We start from the raw sequence: 18,382 nt of genomic DNA on the forward strand, positions 1-18,382 counted from the left end.
AATCCCGGCCCGGTGAGGCAGGGGGGGTATGGGGGGATGAAGCTGAGTTCCTTTGGTTTATTGGAACGTGATACAACCCACAAGTCTGTCCATAGCATGATGTCCTGCAGGTGGAAGAAAGGTAGAAAGGGTGTGTGTGTGTGTGCGTGTGTGTGTGTGTGTGTGTGTGTGTGTGTGTGTGTGTAGAGTGTGTGGCAATGGTGGACTCCCAGTTCTGCGTCCTCCTTCTTGTCCTCCATTCTTCCCTTTGCTCACACAGCCCAGATCCTTCCCTGAATTTTCCTCTGTTGGGAGTTATGTCCTTTTGTGTTGATTCTATCTGAAAACCACTTAGCTTTTTATTACTATAATTTAATCAAGCCTTCATTAAGAAATAGTGCTCCTTCTAGTGTAGGTAATTTTTTCCCCTAACAAATCAAAACAACATGGGTTCTTTCTCCCTCTTCCTCTTCCTCCTCCCTCTCCTCTCCTTCCCCCTCCTCCTCCTCTTCCTCCTTTTCTTCCTCCCCCCCCCTCTCTTCCCTGTCCTCCCTCTCCCCCATTCTCCCCTCCTCTCCAATGCATGATTTGGCTCCAGGGAAGTCTTCTCTGTGCTAACAGCGCCGCCCTGACCTCGGGATGACGCGTTCCGGGTCAGGCCGTACACCTTCTTTCGGGAGCCCAGGCCACTCTTCAGCGGAAGAATTGGCATTTAGAGAAACCTAGAAGGTTTTGGAAATGAGGGCGTGAGGAAGGGGCTGGGAAAAGAACATCAAGTGAGTAAAGGAAGAGGTCAGAGAAGAAGCGGGGAGGGAGGGAGGGAGGGAGGGACGCTAATGGGAGGCTTGGCAGAAAGAGCAGCCTTCTCCCAGCTTCGAGCTCTGGCTGGTGGCCCTGAAGGACAGCCAGCAGCAGCAGTGATGCTCAAGTACGAGAAGCGAGGGCCTGCTCACCAGCAGATAGCTCCCTGCTCCTTCCAGAACCATCCACGGTGGCGAGGTCATCGGCAGGGTCGACCCCGCCCAGGCTAAGGGCCGTCGTGTCAAGGAGCAGGCCAGTTTGGCAGTGCCTCAAAGCCAGATCCTTACGGGCATGGATTCTGGGGGCTCCACGGGGGCCTCAGAGGGAGTCTGGGGACAAATGGCGTTGTGACTTTTCGTCCCCCGACCGCACACAGGCGGCGGTGTCTCTCCTAGCGTGGCCTGCAGCCCGCCCTCAGGTCCTATTCCCATTTGATACTTCCTCCTTCCATTTCCCTGTGGCAGAGTTCGAGACTTCCCAGTGGAGTGGGATGCAGACGCTAAAAAAGAAAAAAAAAGATCTTATTTCTTTCACATAGTTGTGGACGGCAGCAAGGACATCTTGAGATCCATCCACGCAGAGTACTAGCTAAATGCAGCTTGTTGGCGGTGAGGTAGTTGGGGGGTTGAAGGCTGAGAATGGAGTTCCTCTCCCTTCCATCCAGGGCAGATCTCCACACAAGCAGGGACCCCCAGACTCCAGGAACTGGCAAATCCACTCCTTAAGTATCAGTACAGAGCTCTCCGCCGGACAACTCCTCTGAACCATACCCCGCCCCGCGTCCGCCTGGCATTAGGCCCTTCTTGCTAGATCTTGGGACGGAACCTCACGTTGATGTATCTCTAACGTGTCACACTGGGCTCAAAGAAAGGTGTTAGTTTCTCCGCGTCATCCCCGCTGCATTTCTGCTGTTCCTTAGTGAAGGGGGCCCAGGCCCCCGTCATCAGTCCCTGGAGAAAACCGAATTGTTTTGGAAGGATGCTATTATTTCCCACGGTCACTTCTGGGGTCACATGCCACAGATGTCAGCAATGAGCCAACATTCTGCCTCCGATGATTGTTTTTTTTTTTACATTTGTCACAGTGGGATGGTTGGCTGTGATAGCGATTTCGGTATGAATTGGCATGCCAAGATGCGTCCTTTATGCGGTGAGTGTGACATCACAGCGCCAGGGTGGCCACCATTTGTGGAGCTCTTAGAATGTCAGAGGCTAACTGTAACCCTGGGCTCTTCAGGAGGCCGAGATCAGAGCATCCTGGCGAGAATTTTATCTCTAATGGAGCATCACAAAAAGCTGGGAATGGAACTGTGGCTCAAGAAGCAGAGTGACAGCCTTGAGTGAAAAACAAAACAAAACAAACAAACAAAATAGGAAGCAATGCCCAATCCCTAAGTTCAAGCCTTGTCTGATAAACATGAAAAGAAAAAAAAAGAAAAGAAAAAAGTATGTCACTGGATACTGCAAGTACATTTAACCCACCAAGGACAGATTATAATCCCTATTTTTCAGGTGTGTGTATGGGGAGGAGACAGGAACTAAAGCTTATTATATCATTATAAAGTTATTCAGGCAGTTATGGGATTCAGGTCTTACGGGCCGCCTTTTTAGTAGCAGAGCCTTGTGTTGCATGGAGATGAGATTATTTAGCTCAGAGGAAGGCGTGACTCCACTTGGGAAGAAAAGGAAGGAGACATCGTTTTGGAAGGGACCACCTGTCATGCGAGGCTGGAAGAGAACAGCATCTCGTATTTGCATCAAGGCCCTGGAGAGATGTCTGCCCAGCAGAATGGCCGGCAGGGCATGCAGGCTTCTCCGCCTCTGCTGCTGGAGCTTGCTCCCTGAGGGGCTGAGCTGGGGACAGAGCCCACGCCATTCCTCTTCCTGCCATGTGATGGCGCTGATCTTTTAGTTATCTCCTCCATCCTGGCTCCATATTTATTTTCAGCGAGTAATTTGTTTATCGGGAGGTTATTTTTAATCTAATTTTGGCCATATTTGCTATGGCGCGCTATCTGTGCTTCCCAGCGTCGGAAGCTTGCGTGTCTGGAAGGGAATGAGCTGGAGCCGGTCTCGGAGGCCTCTGCCTCAGCCATTACTGGAGTGGGAGTGGAGCCTGGGGTGGGGAGAGCCTGGACAGAGCCGCTGGAGGTTGATGCACGCCTGTGATGTTGGAGGGATTTATGGAGGGCACGAGAATCTGGAGCAGGGCCTCAGGGCTGCCTGGAGTTAACGGCAGTAAATCTTGTTAAGTTTCCCATCCCTCCTCCCTCCTGAGACAGCCTGATGTCTTCCTTGAGTAAGACAATACAGAAGGACAGGGTCCTTATGCTTGTCTACCCAGTCAGAGATGCCCCACCCCTCTGGATGGCTGTCTGTCAACCCACTGGATGTCCATTCTCCCTCCTCCCTCCTCCCTCCTTTCCTTCTTCATCCCTCCTCCCTCCTCCCTCTTTTTGTGCTGGTCCTGAGAGCTGTCCCCAAGGTTTTGCTCAAGGCTAGCACTCCACCACTGGGGTCCCAGCTCCACATCTGGCTTTGTCAGTGTATCAGTAGTTCACTGGGGATAAGAGTTAACTTGGAACTGTGATATTCAAACCTCAGTTTCCTCAGTAGCTCCGATTTACAGGCACAAGCTGCTGGGTGCCTCACCGAATTCTTACTATTATCCTCTTCATTCAACAGTTACGTTGCGATCCACATTTTATTCAGCAGGCTGGGGGCAGTTAGGTGTTATGGAGGACAGTTGACTTTCCAAGCTCTCACCAGCAGCTACAGAGAGAGCTACAGCTTGGATTGTTGGGAGTGCCCGGAGATTCTCCTCCCAGGAACCCTGCGCTCCGTGTCTTCTCGCCGATGGACTTGTTTTCCCTTTGCTCCTGAAGCTTGATTTCCCATGAACAAAAGGGTGACACTATCTGAGGTAGCGAGAAAGAACAAAAATAAACCATCAAGTGCCCTCTAAAACACAAAGATCTCACGTGGAGAGGGCACAGATGCGAAGGCAGAATAACGAGGGTGGAGAAGGACAGTCCAGCCTTGACAGGACGAACTTGCCTTGGTTTCCAGATGGTTCCAGCGGGCTCTCAACTGGCAGTCGGAATCCTCTAGGAGAGTGCCCGGAGGGGCGAGGAGAAGTCGTGTGTGTGTGTGTGTGTGTGTGTGTGTGTGTGTGTGTGTGTGTGAAGGCTTTTGAGATAAATGGTTGTCCCAGGATCCTTGCTTGCTTAGGCAGGTTGTTGGGTAGGGATTGCAATAAGAAGTAGAGGAATGTTTTCTTGGGGATATTAAAAAAAAAGGCACTGCATTTTATCATGTTAGTGGGTATAAGAAGGAGCCAGTAAGGTGGACCCAGAGAAAGATCCAGAGTTCTATCTACGTCCATTCCCAGACCCAAGTCAAGTAATTGGCGGTGGGAGGGTAGCGGGGAGGGGAGGAGTGGGGAATCCCTCAGGGCTCATGGCCAGACTAAACCATTGAGAAAAGCCAGATTCAACCAGGAGGGGCAGGAGGGCAGTGAGAACAAGGCTGTGTGGTACATGGGTGCTGTGACTGATGGAGAGAGCTATGGGCGGGGGTGTGGAGTTTTCCTGCTCAGATCCAGGCTGTTTGACTTTAAAATATGGTAGCCATTGTTGGTTCTGCCCATGCAGGATGCCGTTCTTCTCAGCGTCTGTCCTCCCTCTCCAAGCTTTGTGTTTCTCTTTCTGTATTTTAGGATTTCTGGACCACACAATTTCCACTCTGCCCTCCGAGGGCAAAAGTAGCTATAGATCATACAGAAAGGAATAGCTCATTTCCATAAAACTCTATTTAAAAAAATAAAAGGCAAGCAACCAGCCATGGACTGTTTGCTGTTTCCCTATTTAATTTAGACTTTGCAAGCCTTAGCCCCATAGGACACCCCCCCATCCAGCCTTCTTCCCAAGGCCGTTAACTCTAATGTGTTTTATGTAGCAGTTTCTCAGAGTGAGTTATCTGCATGAACCCAGGGACATATACAGACACACACACACACACACACACACACACACACACACACACACACACACACACACACACAAAGTGAATGCATGCAGATGCAGCCCTGTTCACAGGCCTCTAGTGTCCATTCTCCCAGGCCCACAGTTAACCTACAGGGCAGTTGAGGAGTTAAAACCCTTTCAGGACTGTACAACTTGGGTTATCCTGGCATAACTGATGACTGGCTGTGGGTTCACAAAGATAAAGGGGTTGCAAAGATTTAGAGAGCGATGGATCAAAAGATAAACACCCCAGAGCTCTGATGGTGCCCGGTGGCTTCTCATTTGCGTTTGGGATTGATCCTGTAATTATTTATATTAGTCAAGATGGATGGTGGATGTTTCCTGCAGACTTCTCAAAATAGCAGGCTCATAAAGCATCTGCATGGTTTCAAATAGTATCTCATTTAATTCCCCCACTGAAGCAAGACAGTGGGGGACCAGAAATTCTCAAGGAGGGAGGTTTTTTTTTTTTTTTTGTCCTTCCAAAAGGATCACATCAAGTTTGAGGGATTTTATTTATTTATTTATTTTTGGTTGTCACCTCCGTGGCAGAGATGTTTCTGGAATCTAGTGAGTCCAGCCTCGGTTGCTGTTTGTGCGTGGCATGCTGGGACTGCAGTCCATCTGTTCGTTTTCTCTCCAGAGGAACTCTGGACAGCACACGGCTTATTTTTAATTTGTGAATGAAATCCTTGGCAGCGACACTCCCTACAGATGGATGACAGTGACGCTGGTGAGTGTGAGGACTCCAGGCCTCACCCATCCTGTTTCTACTTCCGGACACACCGTATGGCAGCCTCTTCCCACACCTGGGCTGCTCAGACCCTTCAGATTTGTGTGAAGCCAGTGATTGCTTTCTTTCTTTCTTTCTTTCTTTCTTTCTTTCTTTCTTTCTTTCTTTCTTCCTTCCTTCCTTCCTTCCTTCCTTCCTTCCTTCCTTCCTTCCTTTCTTTTTTTGTTATCTTTAAGTAGTTGTGCAAAGGGGCATCCATTCAAGATGCTAGTTTATCATGCGTCTTGATGGATGTCACCTCTTTTTTTATTTTAATTTGCTGGTCCTGGGGCCTTGAGGTTCTCTGTGCTCCAGGCTAGTGCTCTACAACTTGAGCCACAGTGCCACTATTGGAGATGGGAAGGTCTCCCCAACTCTCCTGCCCAGGCTGGTTTCAGATCCCGGACCTCAGCCTCCTGAGTAGCTAGGATGACCGGTGTGTGCCATTGGCGCCAGGTTAGTTTTATCTCTTGTTTGTCTCAGGAACCTCTTGCTTGCTTTTTACTGGTACGAATTAGCTGTCTATGCCTGTATGTGAAACAAAACAAAAGCACAACAACAAGAAATCCTGTGACTCAACCTGCCCTGAAGGCTTCTGGTACAACAGGTTATTCGTTTTATGAAGGAGCGGGGCTAAGATGAACTGGTTGCCATGGTAACATGCAGGCTAGCTCACCCTGGGTTTAAGCCTTGACAGTATGGTATGCCCAGAGTTTATAGACTCCTGGCTCATAATACCAACCAATGGGTTCTGCCATTTTTCTCTCTTTGGACTATGGAAGTATGTGACAGAAGACAGAGGGAATAAAAGTCTGTGAGTGAACTGGTGCCATTGAGACCTTTTCACAGCTTTTCTCTCTTTATCAGAGGGCAAAAATCTGGACCAGTGGGGGTTCTGCACCAAAGACACACATTTGGTCTCGGGTTAAAACATTGGAAATGCGGAGGAGCCAGTGAACTAGAGGCAGCACGGCTGCAGGCCAACCCCAAAGCGCCATCAGAGCTCCAGGAGCTGCTCTGACCCCTTTGGCTCCAGGGCTTCTGTGTCCACTCTGGTTTCCTGGTTGAGATGGTGCCAATCTCCCTCAAAAATGTGGTTTCATTTGTCTCTGAGGAAGCAAGAAACAAAGGCAAGAACAGTCTAGGACCTCTGAGATGAATCTCTCCGGGCCCTGCAGTGAGAGGCTGAGGAGACTGGTGAGGGATGTGTAAGGACTCCTCACACCCCAACACAGTTTTTGGCTGAGAATTCGCCACAGGTCAGACCTCCCTCCCAAAGAGAATGTGAGAGAAGGGTTGAGACCAGGCCGAGATGCAGCGTCTCTTGTTCAGAGATTGGCCCAAGTAAAATGTGTTCAAAGAGACCTTCACCTTTATAATAGCAATAAAAGAGACTTGCATGAAAGTCTTGCATAGCTGTGTGTGTGTGTGTGTGTGTGTGTGTGTGTGTGTGTGTGTTCGCACACATGAAAGGTGATATCCTCCCTTCAGTACTTTGTCCTGCTCTGGGAAACCATGTTATTTTCTTCTGGAATCTTCTAGAACTTCTCTCTGAGTGACCAATCCTCAGTGACCCTCATTTTACAGGTTGGCTCTTCTCCACATTTGTCTGCTCTTCCCGGGTTCCATGAATTTCCTTTTGTCACATATCAGATACGTATTGACTTTGGCAAAACTTCCCCGGCCCTTCTCAGAGAGAGGATTGACTGATGTCAGGTTGGAAGAAAAGAGATTTAGCTCTGTCTGCTGGTGGTAAACACCTCAGCTTGGTGGGGATTCATGGATAAGAATCATTGAAATCATGAATAAGAATCATTGGGGTTTGACAAAGGATTTTCCTCTTCGACAATTTAAGATTTCTTTCAATGCCCTCTTCCCTTCACCTCTCCGTAAACAGTTGAAGGTTGTTAGGAGAATCTGTTATCCATATCATACCCTAAGACAGGCTCCCACAGGATCCTGTGTACTGTATTAGCCATTCTTATATCTCTTCACAGGCAGATCTTCTTTTTAGTGCCTCCTGCTTAATTCTAATTTTCTTTTCAGTATTAGAGAGTGGATGAATTGGAATTTCATTTAGGCAATAAAGAGCTCTTGTGCTTGTTTATACTTGAGAACAAGGATGTGTACATACATACATACATATGTTTGTTTGGTCAGTCGTGGGGCTTAAACTCAAGGCCTGGGTACTGTCCCTGAGTTCTTTTGCTGCTCAGGGACTTTCTTGCTTGGACTGGCTTTGAACCACGATCCTCAGATGTCAGCCTCTTAAGTAGCCAGGATTACAGGCATGAGCCACCAGTGCCTGGCTGAGAGACATATTTTTTTAGACAAAAGAATAATTGATTTAAAAAGATAATGAAGGGAATTTAAGTCTTCTACAAACATCACTGGGTACAAAGCACTCTCGGCTCAGGGGCAAAGCTGAATGAAAAGTTGTTAAAAAAAAAAAAGAAAGAAATTAACTATACAAAACCTCAGTGAAGCTCAGTGAAATGTGACTGTTTAAAACGTGAAAAACAAGCAAAAATGAAAACAAAACAAAAGGCACCGTTAACGTTATGAGCGAAAAATCCCTCCAGAATAAAGCATTAGATTACCATGTAACCATCCCCCACCCTCCCTTGTGCCTTTTGAATATCTCAGTGAGAAGCCTGACTTAGAACTGAAGTTCTGCTTATCTGATTACAGCTCTTGCACGCTTAGCCAGGAGTCCATCTGGCCTTCTACGCCAGTGCGAGCGGAGTGGGCAGTGGGGGGTAGGGGGGAGTTCTGGGGGTTTGTGGGTGACTGTGGGCTGTGTTGGGGTGTTAAGAGTCCTCACAACCCCCCCACCAGTCTCCCCAGATCCCCAGCTACTGACTGCAGGGCCCAGAGAGATTCATCTCGGAGGTCCTGGACTGTTCTTGCCTTTGTTTCTTGCTTCCTCAGAGACAATTGAAACCACATTTTTGAGGGAGGGAGAATGGAACCATCTCAACCAGGAAGCCAGAGTGGACACAGAAGCCCTGGGGTCAGAAGCCAAAGGGGTCAGAGCATGGAGTCTGGAGCCCCAGTGGTGCTTTGAGGTTGACTGGCAGTCGTGCTGTCTCTAGTTCACTGGCTCCTCCAGTCTGTCCTCTTCAACAGCCTTCTGTGGGTCCACGTGAACCCCTCTGCTGTGTCTTCCTTTCTGATCAGGTCTCCGGCCTCTATGTTAAGAGTAGCCCTGAGCTCGAGCCCTCCAGGAGAGGGAGATTGTGAGATTGCTCTTTCCCTGCCTCGCCTTGGAATTTTCTCAACCCAAATGTTAGACCAGGAAGAAGAGAATCTCACTGAACCCCCCTCCCCCTCTGTCTCTGTCTCATCCTTTCCCTCTCTCCTATGTCTTTCCCTCCACCTTCTCTCTCCTTCCACTTTCCATTCCCTCCCTTCTCTCCTTTCTTCCTCTTCCTCTCCCTCTTTGCTTTTTCCTTTTCCCTGCCCCCAAGATATTTTCTTTCCCCAGAAACAATGCATATATATCCATATATATATATGTATATGCACACACTTTAATTGTGAATTTCCTAAAATCAAGAATAGTATTTTACAGAACCACAGCTTAGCAAAACCCCAAACAAACCCAAATACGATGCTAGTAGTTGATCTCTAGGCTTTATGCCTGCTTCACTGTGCTTCGCAGTTGCTAATTAGAGCAAAAGGTAAAATCCTGTTCCCTTCCAGGACCTAAGTTATAGGCAGTACCTGGATGCCATCGCTTTCTGTCCACCTTTAGTCTCAACTCTTAGAAGATTGGTTTTTTTTTTGCCTTTTATGATCTTGACATTTCTAAAGAGTATAGGTCAGATATTTTATCGCATGCCCTTTGTGTGGGGTTGGCTGAGTCTCTGCCTGGTTTTTATTATGGTTATATGTTTTGGGCAAAAGTACTGTTATAGAAGCGAAGCTGTGTCTTTCTTGGAGTGTTATATCAGGGCATACCTCTCACCTATTGTTTTTCTCCCATTATGGATGATGTCTCTGCCAATCACTCGACAAAGGTGGCGCCAGCCGGTTTCAGACACCGAAAAGTTCCTGTTCCTGTTCTAATTGGTGACAGTGGAAGTCACACTGGAGACTCTGTGATTGAAGCGCCTCTTCCCCTTGTTTATTTTTATAATAGAGTCCAACAGCCGCCGGGCGGTTAACAGAGGCTACGTGGCCGGCTTGCTCAGGCTCCACCAGGACTGGCACAGCCACGACACGGACGACGCCTACGTGATGATCCGCCGGGGACTTCTGCTCTGTCTCAAGCACATCGCCATGCTTCGGTCAGGCCGGGAGGCCTTCCTGGCGGCCCAGGGCTTGGAGGCCCTCCTGGGCATGGCACAGGTACCCAGCCTAGACCTGCTGGGAGCTCTCTGCCCTGAAATGACCATGGGAACGGGACCGTGCTAAACAGACTTCAGTATGGCTCTTCTCTAGTCTTATGTCAGGTGCTCTGGGTTCAATTCCTTATTCTTTCATTCACCCATGTGCTCCTCCCTTCACTCTTTCTGGATGTATTGGTGCTATTAGAGATGCAGAGAGTTATAGCGATTTTTGTTTTAATCTTGTGGTCTGTGAGGCTCGAATTCAGTCCCTGAGTTCTTTCACTCAAGGCGAGTGCTCTACCGCTTTGAACCATGGAGCCACTGTCAGTTTTCTAGTGGTTCATGAAGATAAGAATCTCATGGATTTTCCTGCCTGGGCTGGCTTTGAGCCTTCATCCTCAGATCTCAGCTTCCTGAGTAGCTAGGATCGTAGGCGCGAGCCACCAGTGTCCAGAATGTATAGCGATTCTTAACCCTCCTTAGAGTACTTACGTGCAGTTTCCCCATTGGCTGGAGACAGAATGGAGATGCCACCTAATTTCTCAACATGCCATGTTGCCTTTTCAAAAACAGTGGGAAGACACCGAGGGTGCTGTGTGAACCTAATAAGCTCGTGTGTTCAGAAGAGTCCCTGGCATATTTTATCTGTGTTTTGAGTAGGAGAACTAATTGGAATAATTAGTGCTGGAATTAATAATCAGTGCAGGAATCCCGTGGAGAAAAGAACAGACGCCTGGTCTTAGAGGGCAAACGTAGTAGCAGGAGACAGGTAAGACAGATGTTAAAGAGCAAAGATCAGCTGGGCACTGGTGGTTCATCCGTGTCATCCTTGCTACTCGGGAGGCACGAGACCTGCAGATCGCAGCTCAATGCCAGACAAGGCAGGAATGTCTGTGGGAACCACCAGAAAACCAGAAGTAGTGCTGTGATTCAAAGTGGTGGACCTGAGGGGCAGTACCCAGGCTCCGAGTTCAAGCCCCAGGACTGGGACACATACTGATAAAGAGATTTTTTTTTTCTCCATGGAGCCACCTGTATTGAGTAGGTCCCACAGTGAGGCGGCCTTGTGGGTATAAGCATGTCCTGCAGCGGGTACCCACACCCAGCACCGCTGTGATGCACTGGCCTCAGAGCTTGCTGGAACCTCAGCAGTTCTCAGTCCAGAGGTTTATGCTGGTCCAATTTCTAAAGCAAATCAGAACACAGAGCATTTATGACACATGGAAGGAAACTGGCTGTGCTTTTGTCAGACACCGAGCTGGACTCAACTTGGTTTGCTCAACTTGTTCCTACGTATTTATTTATTTTTTCCTCTGCAGTGTCTGAAAAGTAGGGTCTTGTCATGTTCCTTCAAGGGTCAAAATGTTACATCTGTGTAGCCAATTTTTCTCTGCTTTGGACCGCTGCCGAGAGGGATTAACAGTGTGGGTTCAGAGACTGGGGGTGTTGTTTAATTTAGACGCATGGGGTTCGTTGAGTATCTTCCTAGTTCATAGTTGACCTTTCTCCTTTACGTTGTCCTCTCCACATTAATCAAAGCCTGAAGCGATGCTTCGGTCAGCTCCAATTTGCTAATTCAGGCCATGATTCATGGATACCCAGGGTGGTGCAGGAACAAGGTGCACCCCTCTTCTCATCTGTGGTGCCTTGGCTTAGGCGCAGGGTTCCTTGAAATAATTTTAAGCCTGTGTTCCGACTAAATCCAGATCAGCCAGAAGACTTGCGTGTTCCGAGGACACGTCCCACAGGGAAGCCGTTTCCTGTCCTCTTAGGCCAGGTGGTATCCCTGAGCCCAGATCCTGGGACAGGGACGGGGGGTCTGTCTGGAAGACATCAGCATCTGTCACTGTGCTTTTCTCCCCCCAGAGCTGCCTGGACCGTGAGAGTGGGGAGCCGGCGGTCTCGGTCATGATTCAGGTTCTCCGACAGTGCCATCCACGGAGCCCACTCCCGCTGCCCACAGCCAGGAGTGCTTATGGCTTCCCTGACCCTGCCCACGACCCCCCAGAACCTCCACACGCCCCGACCGAGGGCCACGAAAGTAAGCAGCTGTGATTTTCTTTCTTTTTTTTTTTGTCAAGTTTCTCAGAGGAAGGAGAGTACAAGTAGAGCCCGTTGTTTCACGGGTGATCATCTAATAAGCTTATTATATTAGATACACGTATGTATCTTTGTGATATACATATCACATATACATATATACACATGTATATAATATATACAGAATGGATACATCTATAATATATACATACGTGTCTATGCATATTCAGTGTCTATATAATTTACTAAACATAGTGAGAAAGCATTCAGCTCACTTAGTTTAATTATTAATGGTCACCATTTGTCCTGGAAGTTGTTGAATACCTGTGTAAGTCATCTCAGCTAATTAAGGGGGGGAGAAATATATCTATCAAGTCTCTTTATGGTACTGACTGGTGGTGGAATTAATTTGCCCTAAGGATGAAATTGAAATAAAACATCTGCTATCTATAACCCCATATGACTCATATTAGGATACTGGAAAGTATGCTGATTTAATCACCAGAAAGATCTTAAGGTCAAAATACTCTAGGGTGCTTTTTTTATTTTCTTTTTTCTTTTTAGCCCGATGTTTCCAAATTAGCATGGATTGTCCACACATGTAATTTTTGTCCTCAGGGTAGTGAATGCTCTTGAAAGTCATAGGATAATGTTTACTGAAATACATTCCCTTGTATAAAAATTAGGGATTCAGTCAAGGTGACTCTTACGTTTAAACAAATTCTGTGTGTATATGACCTCTCAGCTTAGACAAATGAGTTGCTGAAATACCTGCAAGTTTGGGGCGGGGGGAGAGAATCATAGAAAAGCCATTTTATCCTGCAATCATTTGGGGCTCAAGGGGGACCACATTCTCCTTGGCATTCCACTTTGACCGGTGAACTCTGGAGTGTGTCGGAATCCGATGCCATGCCCCTCGGTGTGGGATCTGGATCTCAGTCCCAGATGAGACAGCACATTCATTTTTCACCTTCTTTCCCCCCCCTCCACACACCCAGAAGATTTTGAAGATGATGGTGATGAGGAGGTCGACAAAGACTCGGAGTCTGACCACACGAAAGAGGAAGTAGGTGCCCCCGCTCTTGCTTGTAGCCCTCCCTCTCCACCTTCACTCCCGGCAAAGGAAAATAGCACTTCCCCTGATGGCTGAAGCTCAGTGTGGATCTGAAGGAGTTACTTCACTTGGGGGGGTGGGTTGACTTGAGTTGTTGATTGCCCATGTTGCTGGGTCTGGTTTCTGATCGCACCTTAAAATCAGAGCTATCAATAATGACGACATTAATATTCCATGAGGATAAAGCCCTACCTTGCCCACTGCATGCTTAGGGTTAGTTTATTCAACAAGGCCACATGAAAGAATGGAAAGATGTTTTTCCCCCTACGGTATTCTCTACTAGGTCTCATCTCTTTCCATATGTCCCTCCTCTTGTCTGCCCCTCGGGCACAGAGCCCGTTTAGGTCTATGTGTGCCATCCTGCTTCAGAATGTGCCAAGTGTGCAGTGAAGGCTCCCTTGTTCCTTTACACACAAGCCATGAAGCAGACAGGTCAGCGAACCATCAGGCAGTTACGTTAGGCTCTGCATATCGTACCATTTTGGTCACGGTTAGGCCAATGGCTGTTGTCACACAAAGTAGCCAGGGACAATACATGAATGAATGGGACGGCTTGGTTCCAGCAAAGCGGGTGGCACAGGACCTGCTTGGACTGACTGCTATTCTACAGTGGTGATTCTGTAGCTCAGTACTCTTGGTGCTTGCTCTAGGTACTGCTTCTTCATCAAGGGCCGTTGTGGGTGTCGGTGTAGAAAGTTTCACAGCGTCTCTGCTCTTGGACCCCCCGGTACCAATACCACCTGCCCCATTGTCCCTTGGTCATGAGCCAAAGGTATCTCGAGGAACTGTCAGACTGACCTCTGGATGGGCAGCACTGCGCTGAAATAACCGCCGCACTGCCGACGAGTTACGATTCCATCTCTGTTTCTGTCACTGCGCATGAATTGGGAGACATTTCTTCAAGTTACAGCTCATTAATGCCAGCGTCTGTAGAATAAGACCTAGCTTGCAAATGCTGCCTTTTATGATATTCCTCGCTATGAAACCTGACTTTAAAAATGATCTCCTTCTGTGTTCTTTTCTCTCTCCCCACCTGCCCTCCCTGTCTGGGGAGAAAGAGACTTCTGAATCCCCAACCTTGCTGATGATTGTGGCAGACATACAGGGGATATCTCTTAGTCCTATCTCTGGCTTAGACTGCTATTGACAGTCTGGTGTTCCCAGGGTTTTGTTGATAAATAGAATCATTTCTGAAGTGATCAGGAGCAAATTGGTTCTTTGCTGTGGCTTGGCTGAACAGGCCTTTGTGAGTACGTGTGGAGTTATTTGAATAACACTGGGCTTCTGTAGTCATTCATCAATGCCACCTTCCCTTCCCTTCGCTTCTCTTGCTCTTTGATAACTGAGCAAGTGAGATGCACCCTCGTTTACCTCTTGTATCTGATGTGGAGGCACAAGGCACATGACTGCCTGACTTCAAGCAACCCGAGAGGCAGGGCTTTCTCCTAGCTTCTTCAGTGCCTCCCATTCCTCTGAGGATGCTGGTTAGGATAGAAAGGTCCCCAAAGAAATACACAAAGCCAGCTGGGGAGAGAAGTGCCCGAGAAACTGGAAGTGGCTCCGTGGGGCAAAGTGATAGAGTGCTGGCTTTGAGCAAAAGAGCTCAGAGACAGCGCCTAGGCCCTGAGTTTGGCCCCCACGACTGACAAAAAAAAATGGGCAGGGGCATGTTGGGTCTTGTGATATTACACATGGTGACTAGCTGGAACCTGTCAGAAAAAGAGAGGAAGTCATGTCTTCACGCATGCAGGCACGGGGTTCCCGTGAGCTAAAGAAGGGGAAGCCTGCCTCCCACGTGCGAGGCCCCAAGTTCAAACCTCAGTATTGCCAGAAAATAAACACAATGAAGTATTAAGAAAAAGAATACACATAGTGCATTTAAGTTTTTCTTTTGTACTTCCTTCAGCTTTCCCCTTCTTTTAAAATGTGTTTTCTCTCTCCTTTCTTTCTTTCTTTCTTTCTTTCTTTCTTTCTTTCTTTCTTTCTTTCTTCTCTTTCTTTCTTTCTTTCTTTCTTTCTTTCTTTCTTTCTTTCTTTCTTTCTTTCGCTTCTCTGGTAGAGATCCCTGTTTTCTTGGGGCTAAAATGCTCTAAAGAAATAAATGGCATATCATTTATTTATTTATTTGTTGATTTATTACCAGTACTTGGGCTGGAACTCAGGTCCTGGGCACTGTCCTTGAGCTTCATTTTGCCCAAGGCTAATGCTCTACCATTTTGAGCCACAGCGACACTTGTGGTTTTCTGGTGGTTGATTGAAGATGAGAGTCTCATGGACTTTCCTGCCTATGGTTGATTTTGAACCTCAGATCTTGGCCTCCTGAGTAGCTTGAGTCTGGGCAGCACCCAGATTCCACAAATGTCTTATTTAAGCTTCCAGTGCAATCAGGTTTTCTTTTAATTAACTTCTAAAACATACGTTCGAGTTTGCTTCCCTGTGTGGACGGGAAATCTGGATGTAGGATTATGGGACATTAGAGAGCATATTGATTCTCAGTATTGTTGCTCTGAACCATTATAACCCTTGAAGAGCATACAAGCATTTCAAGGTCACAATCACCACGAAATGATTGCACAGTGATGATCTCAGGGAGCAAAGCAACATGGTGGGTTTAACCCAGTGGAGAAAAGGCCGAGGGGTGCTCTTACAGGCACAGACAGAGGAAGGCATGCTTAGGGGAACACAGAGAAGCGTTTCCAGCATTTCTCAGACCTCCTCTCCCCCGCTCCTTCTCTCGTCCCGGCAGTACTTCATTCTATGACACCTGTGGCACCTGTTTCTTCCTCTAGAATTGCTTTGCGGTCTACCTTGTTTAGATGATTCTGAACAAGGTATTATGTGTGTCTGATGAGGCCTATACACTGAGGAAAAGCCCTTTTAATCTTCTTGCTTTCTATGTTCGAAACACTTTCCCTCGCCTACGTGGAGGCTACGGGAGATCTCTCCTAGGACATAGGTTGAGGGTCTCGCCTCCGTGCCATTCAGGGTGGGTGCGGTGGCTGTAACTTTTGACTGTCCCCACCGCAGAACGATGACTTAGAAACGGATGTGGACGAGCTGCGTCCCAAGCTCACTCGAGACCGCCCCGAAGAGGACCTGGCCCAGTACCAGCCGATGTGTCTGGAGCTCTCCTGGAGCTTGGAGGTAGGATGCAGTCCAGGCCTGGTGGGGGGAGCGTTGGGGCTTCCACAACCAAGGAGAGGAGCCAAGGGAGAAGCACAGCTCACCGCTAGCATTCTGCCTGCCCAAGCCCTGAGGAGAGGAAAACAAGAGGGCCGAGAGGCGGGTGAATACTAGGATGCATGGAAGAGGCCACAGTCTGCCTCCCTAGAGCTAGAGTGGGAGCAGAATGCTGGGATCACCAGGGCTGGAGCTCTGGCCACCTGCTGATCGAAGGGCAAGCCAGGTGCTCTGTCCCCACGCACAGAGAGAGAACACGAACAGCACAGATCCACCCTCCCTCCCCTCTTTCTCCCTCCCTCCCCTCCCCCATTTCTCCCTTCTCCTCCTCCCGATTCTTCGATTACTATTGGTAAATACTCTTCTTCCTGATTCATGCTCTGTGCTCAGTCTTTCACTATTCACCTCATTCCAGGATTTGAACTCAGGGCCTCATACTCTTGCTTAGCTTTTTTGTGTGTGGGGGGAGGTTCACTTCTGGTGCTCTACCACTTGAGCCATGCCTCTACCATCCCATTTGGCTGACTCGCTGGAAAGAGAGTGTCTCACACTTTTCTGCCTGGTCTGTTTTCAAAGCTAGATGATATGATTTCAGCTTCCCCGGTAGCTAGGATGAGAGATGTGAGCCACCAACCGCCTAGGTCAGGCCTTTCTGTTTTACTTGATCTTTGGCATCCATTCTCACTGACGTTGCCCGGGCTGGTCTGGAACTCACAGGCTAACTGCATCCCTTCCAAGCCCGGCTCCAGCGTCAGCTTCTCAGCTTATAGGATTCAGGCTGAGCTCTGCGGCCAGCGAGTTGGGGCAGGGGCGGAATTGGATTTTCTACTTGGAAGGAAGAACTGTTGTGCTACACTCTGTTTTATACCCGAAGGAACTGGAGTCCCAGCGGCAGTACGGTTTGAACTTGGAAGACATCCAGTATGCCAATCACTGCCACATTCCCGCAGTCGCCTCCCCAGGACAGCATTGCTTCAGTAAGGACCAAAGCTCCCGGGGGCAAGAAAGAGCACATCCAGAACCAGCTTCCCTCATGAGCAGGGTGAAGACAGGGAGAGGCAGCGCGCATCTCCCCTCCAAAAGAAGACCTTCCGTGAAGGCCTCCCCGGACACACAGACCAACGGTGCTGGGGCAGATCCTTCGGGAAACGAGAGCTCTGGCCTCCAGGCCTCGGTGGAAGAGGATGCTAGGGTCAGAGAAGCAATGTCTTGTCTGAGGATCGATGACTTATTGTCCAATTCCACTAAGTCCGGGGAAGCTGCCGGAGTCCTGGAAAAGTTCCTGGACGCGCACCACAAGCACATTCCTTTCCACGACCCTCGCGTTTATACAGCCGAAGCCAGAAGAACCAGATCTGCCGTGGGCTTCGAGACGATGGCCTTTCCAGACCTCTGGGGACACTGCCCAGCTTCCCGCGCCCAGCCCATGCTGAAACGCAGACGAGGCATCCAAAGGTGATAGCACTGCTCTCCTGTGATATGTGTGTTACACATACATAATTGTATATAATATACAAAATATAATGATCATGTACATATATTTAACATATATAGTACAATATATAATGCAAAATCATATATGATACATAACATTTTAGATGTAAATATATAAAATATATTTTATGTGATTTGTTATATATTATATGCCATATGCCATATAAGTAATCTATATGTTATTAATGAGATATCATGTGCATTATAATATATTAGATTATGTATACCATATATGATCTCTTACAATATATATACATATACACATATATGTATTTCTTCTTTCTATTATTTTATAGGTAGACATGCCCTGTTTAGACCTTTCTGCTGTATATGTAGGAGAGTAGCATTGATCAGGTGCATTTTCTAGGTCTTTGGGGAGCTTTTATCCAACATGCAGTCTTGCCTCTCGGCGACACCATTTCATCATCCCGTATAGAGGTGTGGTAGGCACATGGCAGGCTCTTGACAATTCCTGTGCTGATTCTAATGCAGCCCCTTGCCCCTTTTTCCACTGCATACCACTGACCTCACCTGGGCTCTTCTGGAACATTCAATCTTTCTGCCCCTACTTCCCTAGAAAGGGAGATTCCAGGCATATACCACCATACCCACCTTAGGTTGTCTTGATTATCAGAGAGAAATGG

The 18,382-nt window shown here is 48.0% G+C and overlaps 1 protein-coding gene across 1 annotated transcript in view; it reads left to right on the forward strand.

The window, feature by feature from the left end:
* The window catches only part of Agbl1 (AGBL carboxypeptidase 1), a 388,588-nt gene that overhangs the window by 130,460 nt on the left and 239,746 nt on the right, over window positions 1–18,382 (forward strand). Inside the window, 5 exon segments of the mRNA XM_090321447.1 lie at window positions 9,721–9,929; window positions 11,777–11,951; window positions 12,949–13,016; window positions 16,092–16,208; window positions 17,119–17,699. Of these exon segments, the coding sequence (XP_090177573.1) occupies window positions 9,721–9,929; window positions 11,777–11,951; window positions 12,949–13,016; window positions 16,092–16,208; window positions 17,119–17,699 (1,150 nt within the window).

This window comes from Megascapheus bottae, chromosome 30 (genome assembly GCF_031878675.1).
Source record: "Megascapheus bottae isolate mThoBot1 chromosome 30, mThoBot2.hap1, whole genome shotgun sequence".
Classification (NCBI taxonomy): Eukaryota; Metazoa; Chordata; class Mammalia; order Rodentia; family Geomyidae; genus Megascapheus; species Megascapheus bottae.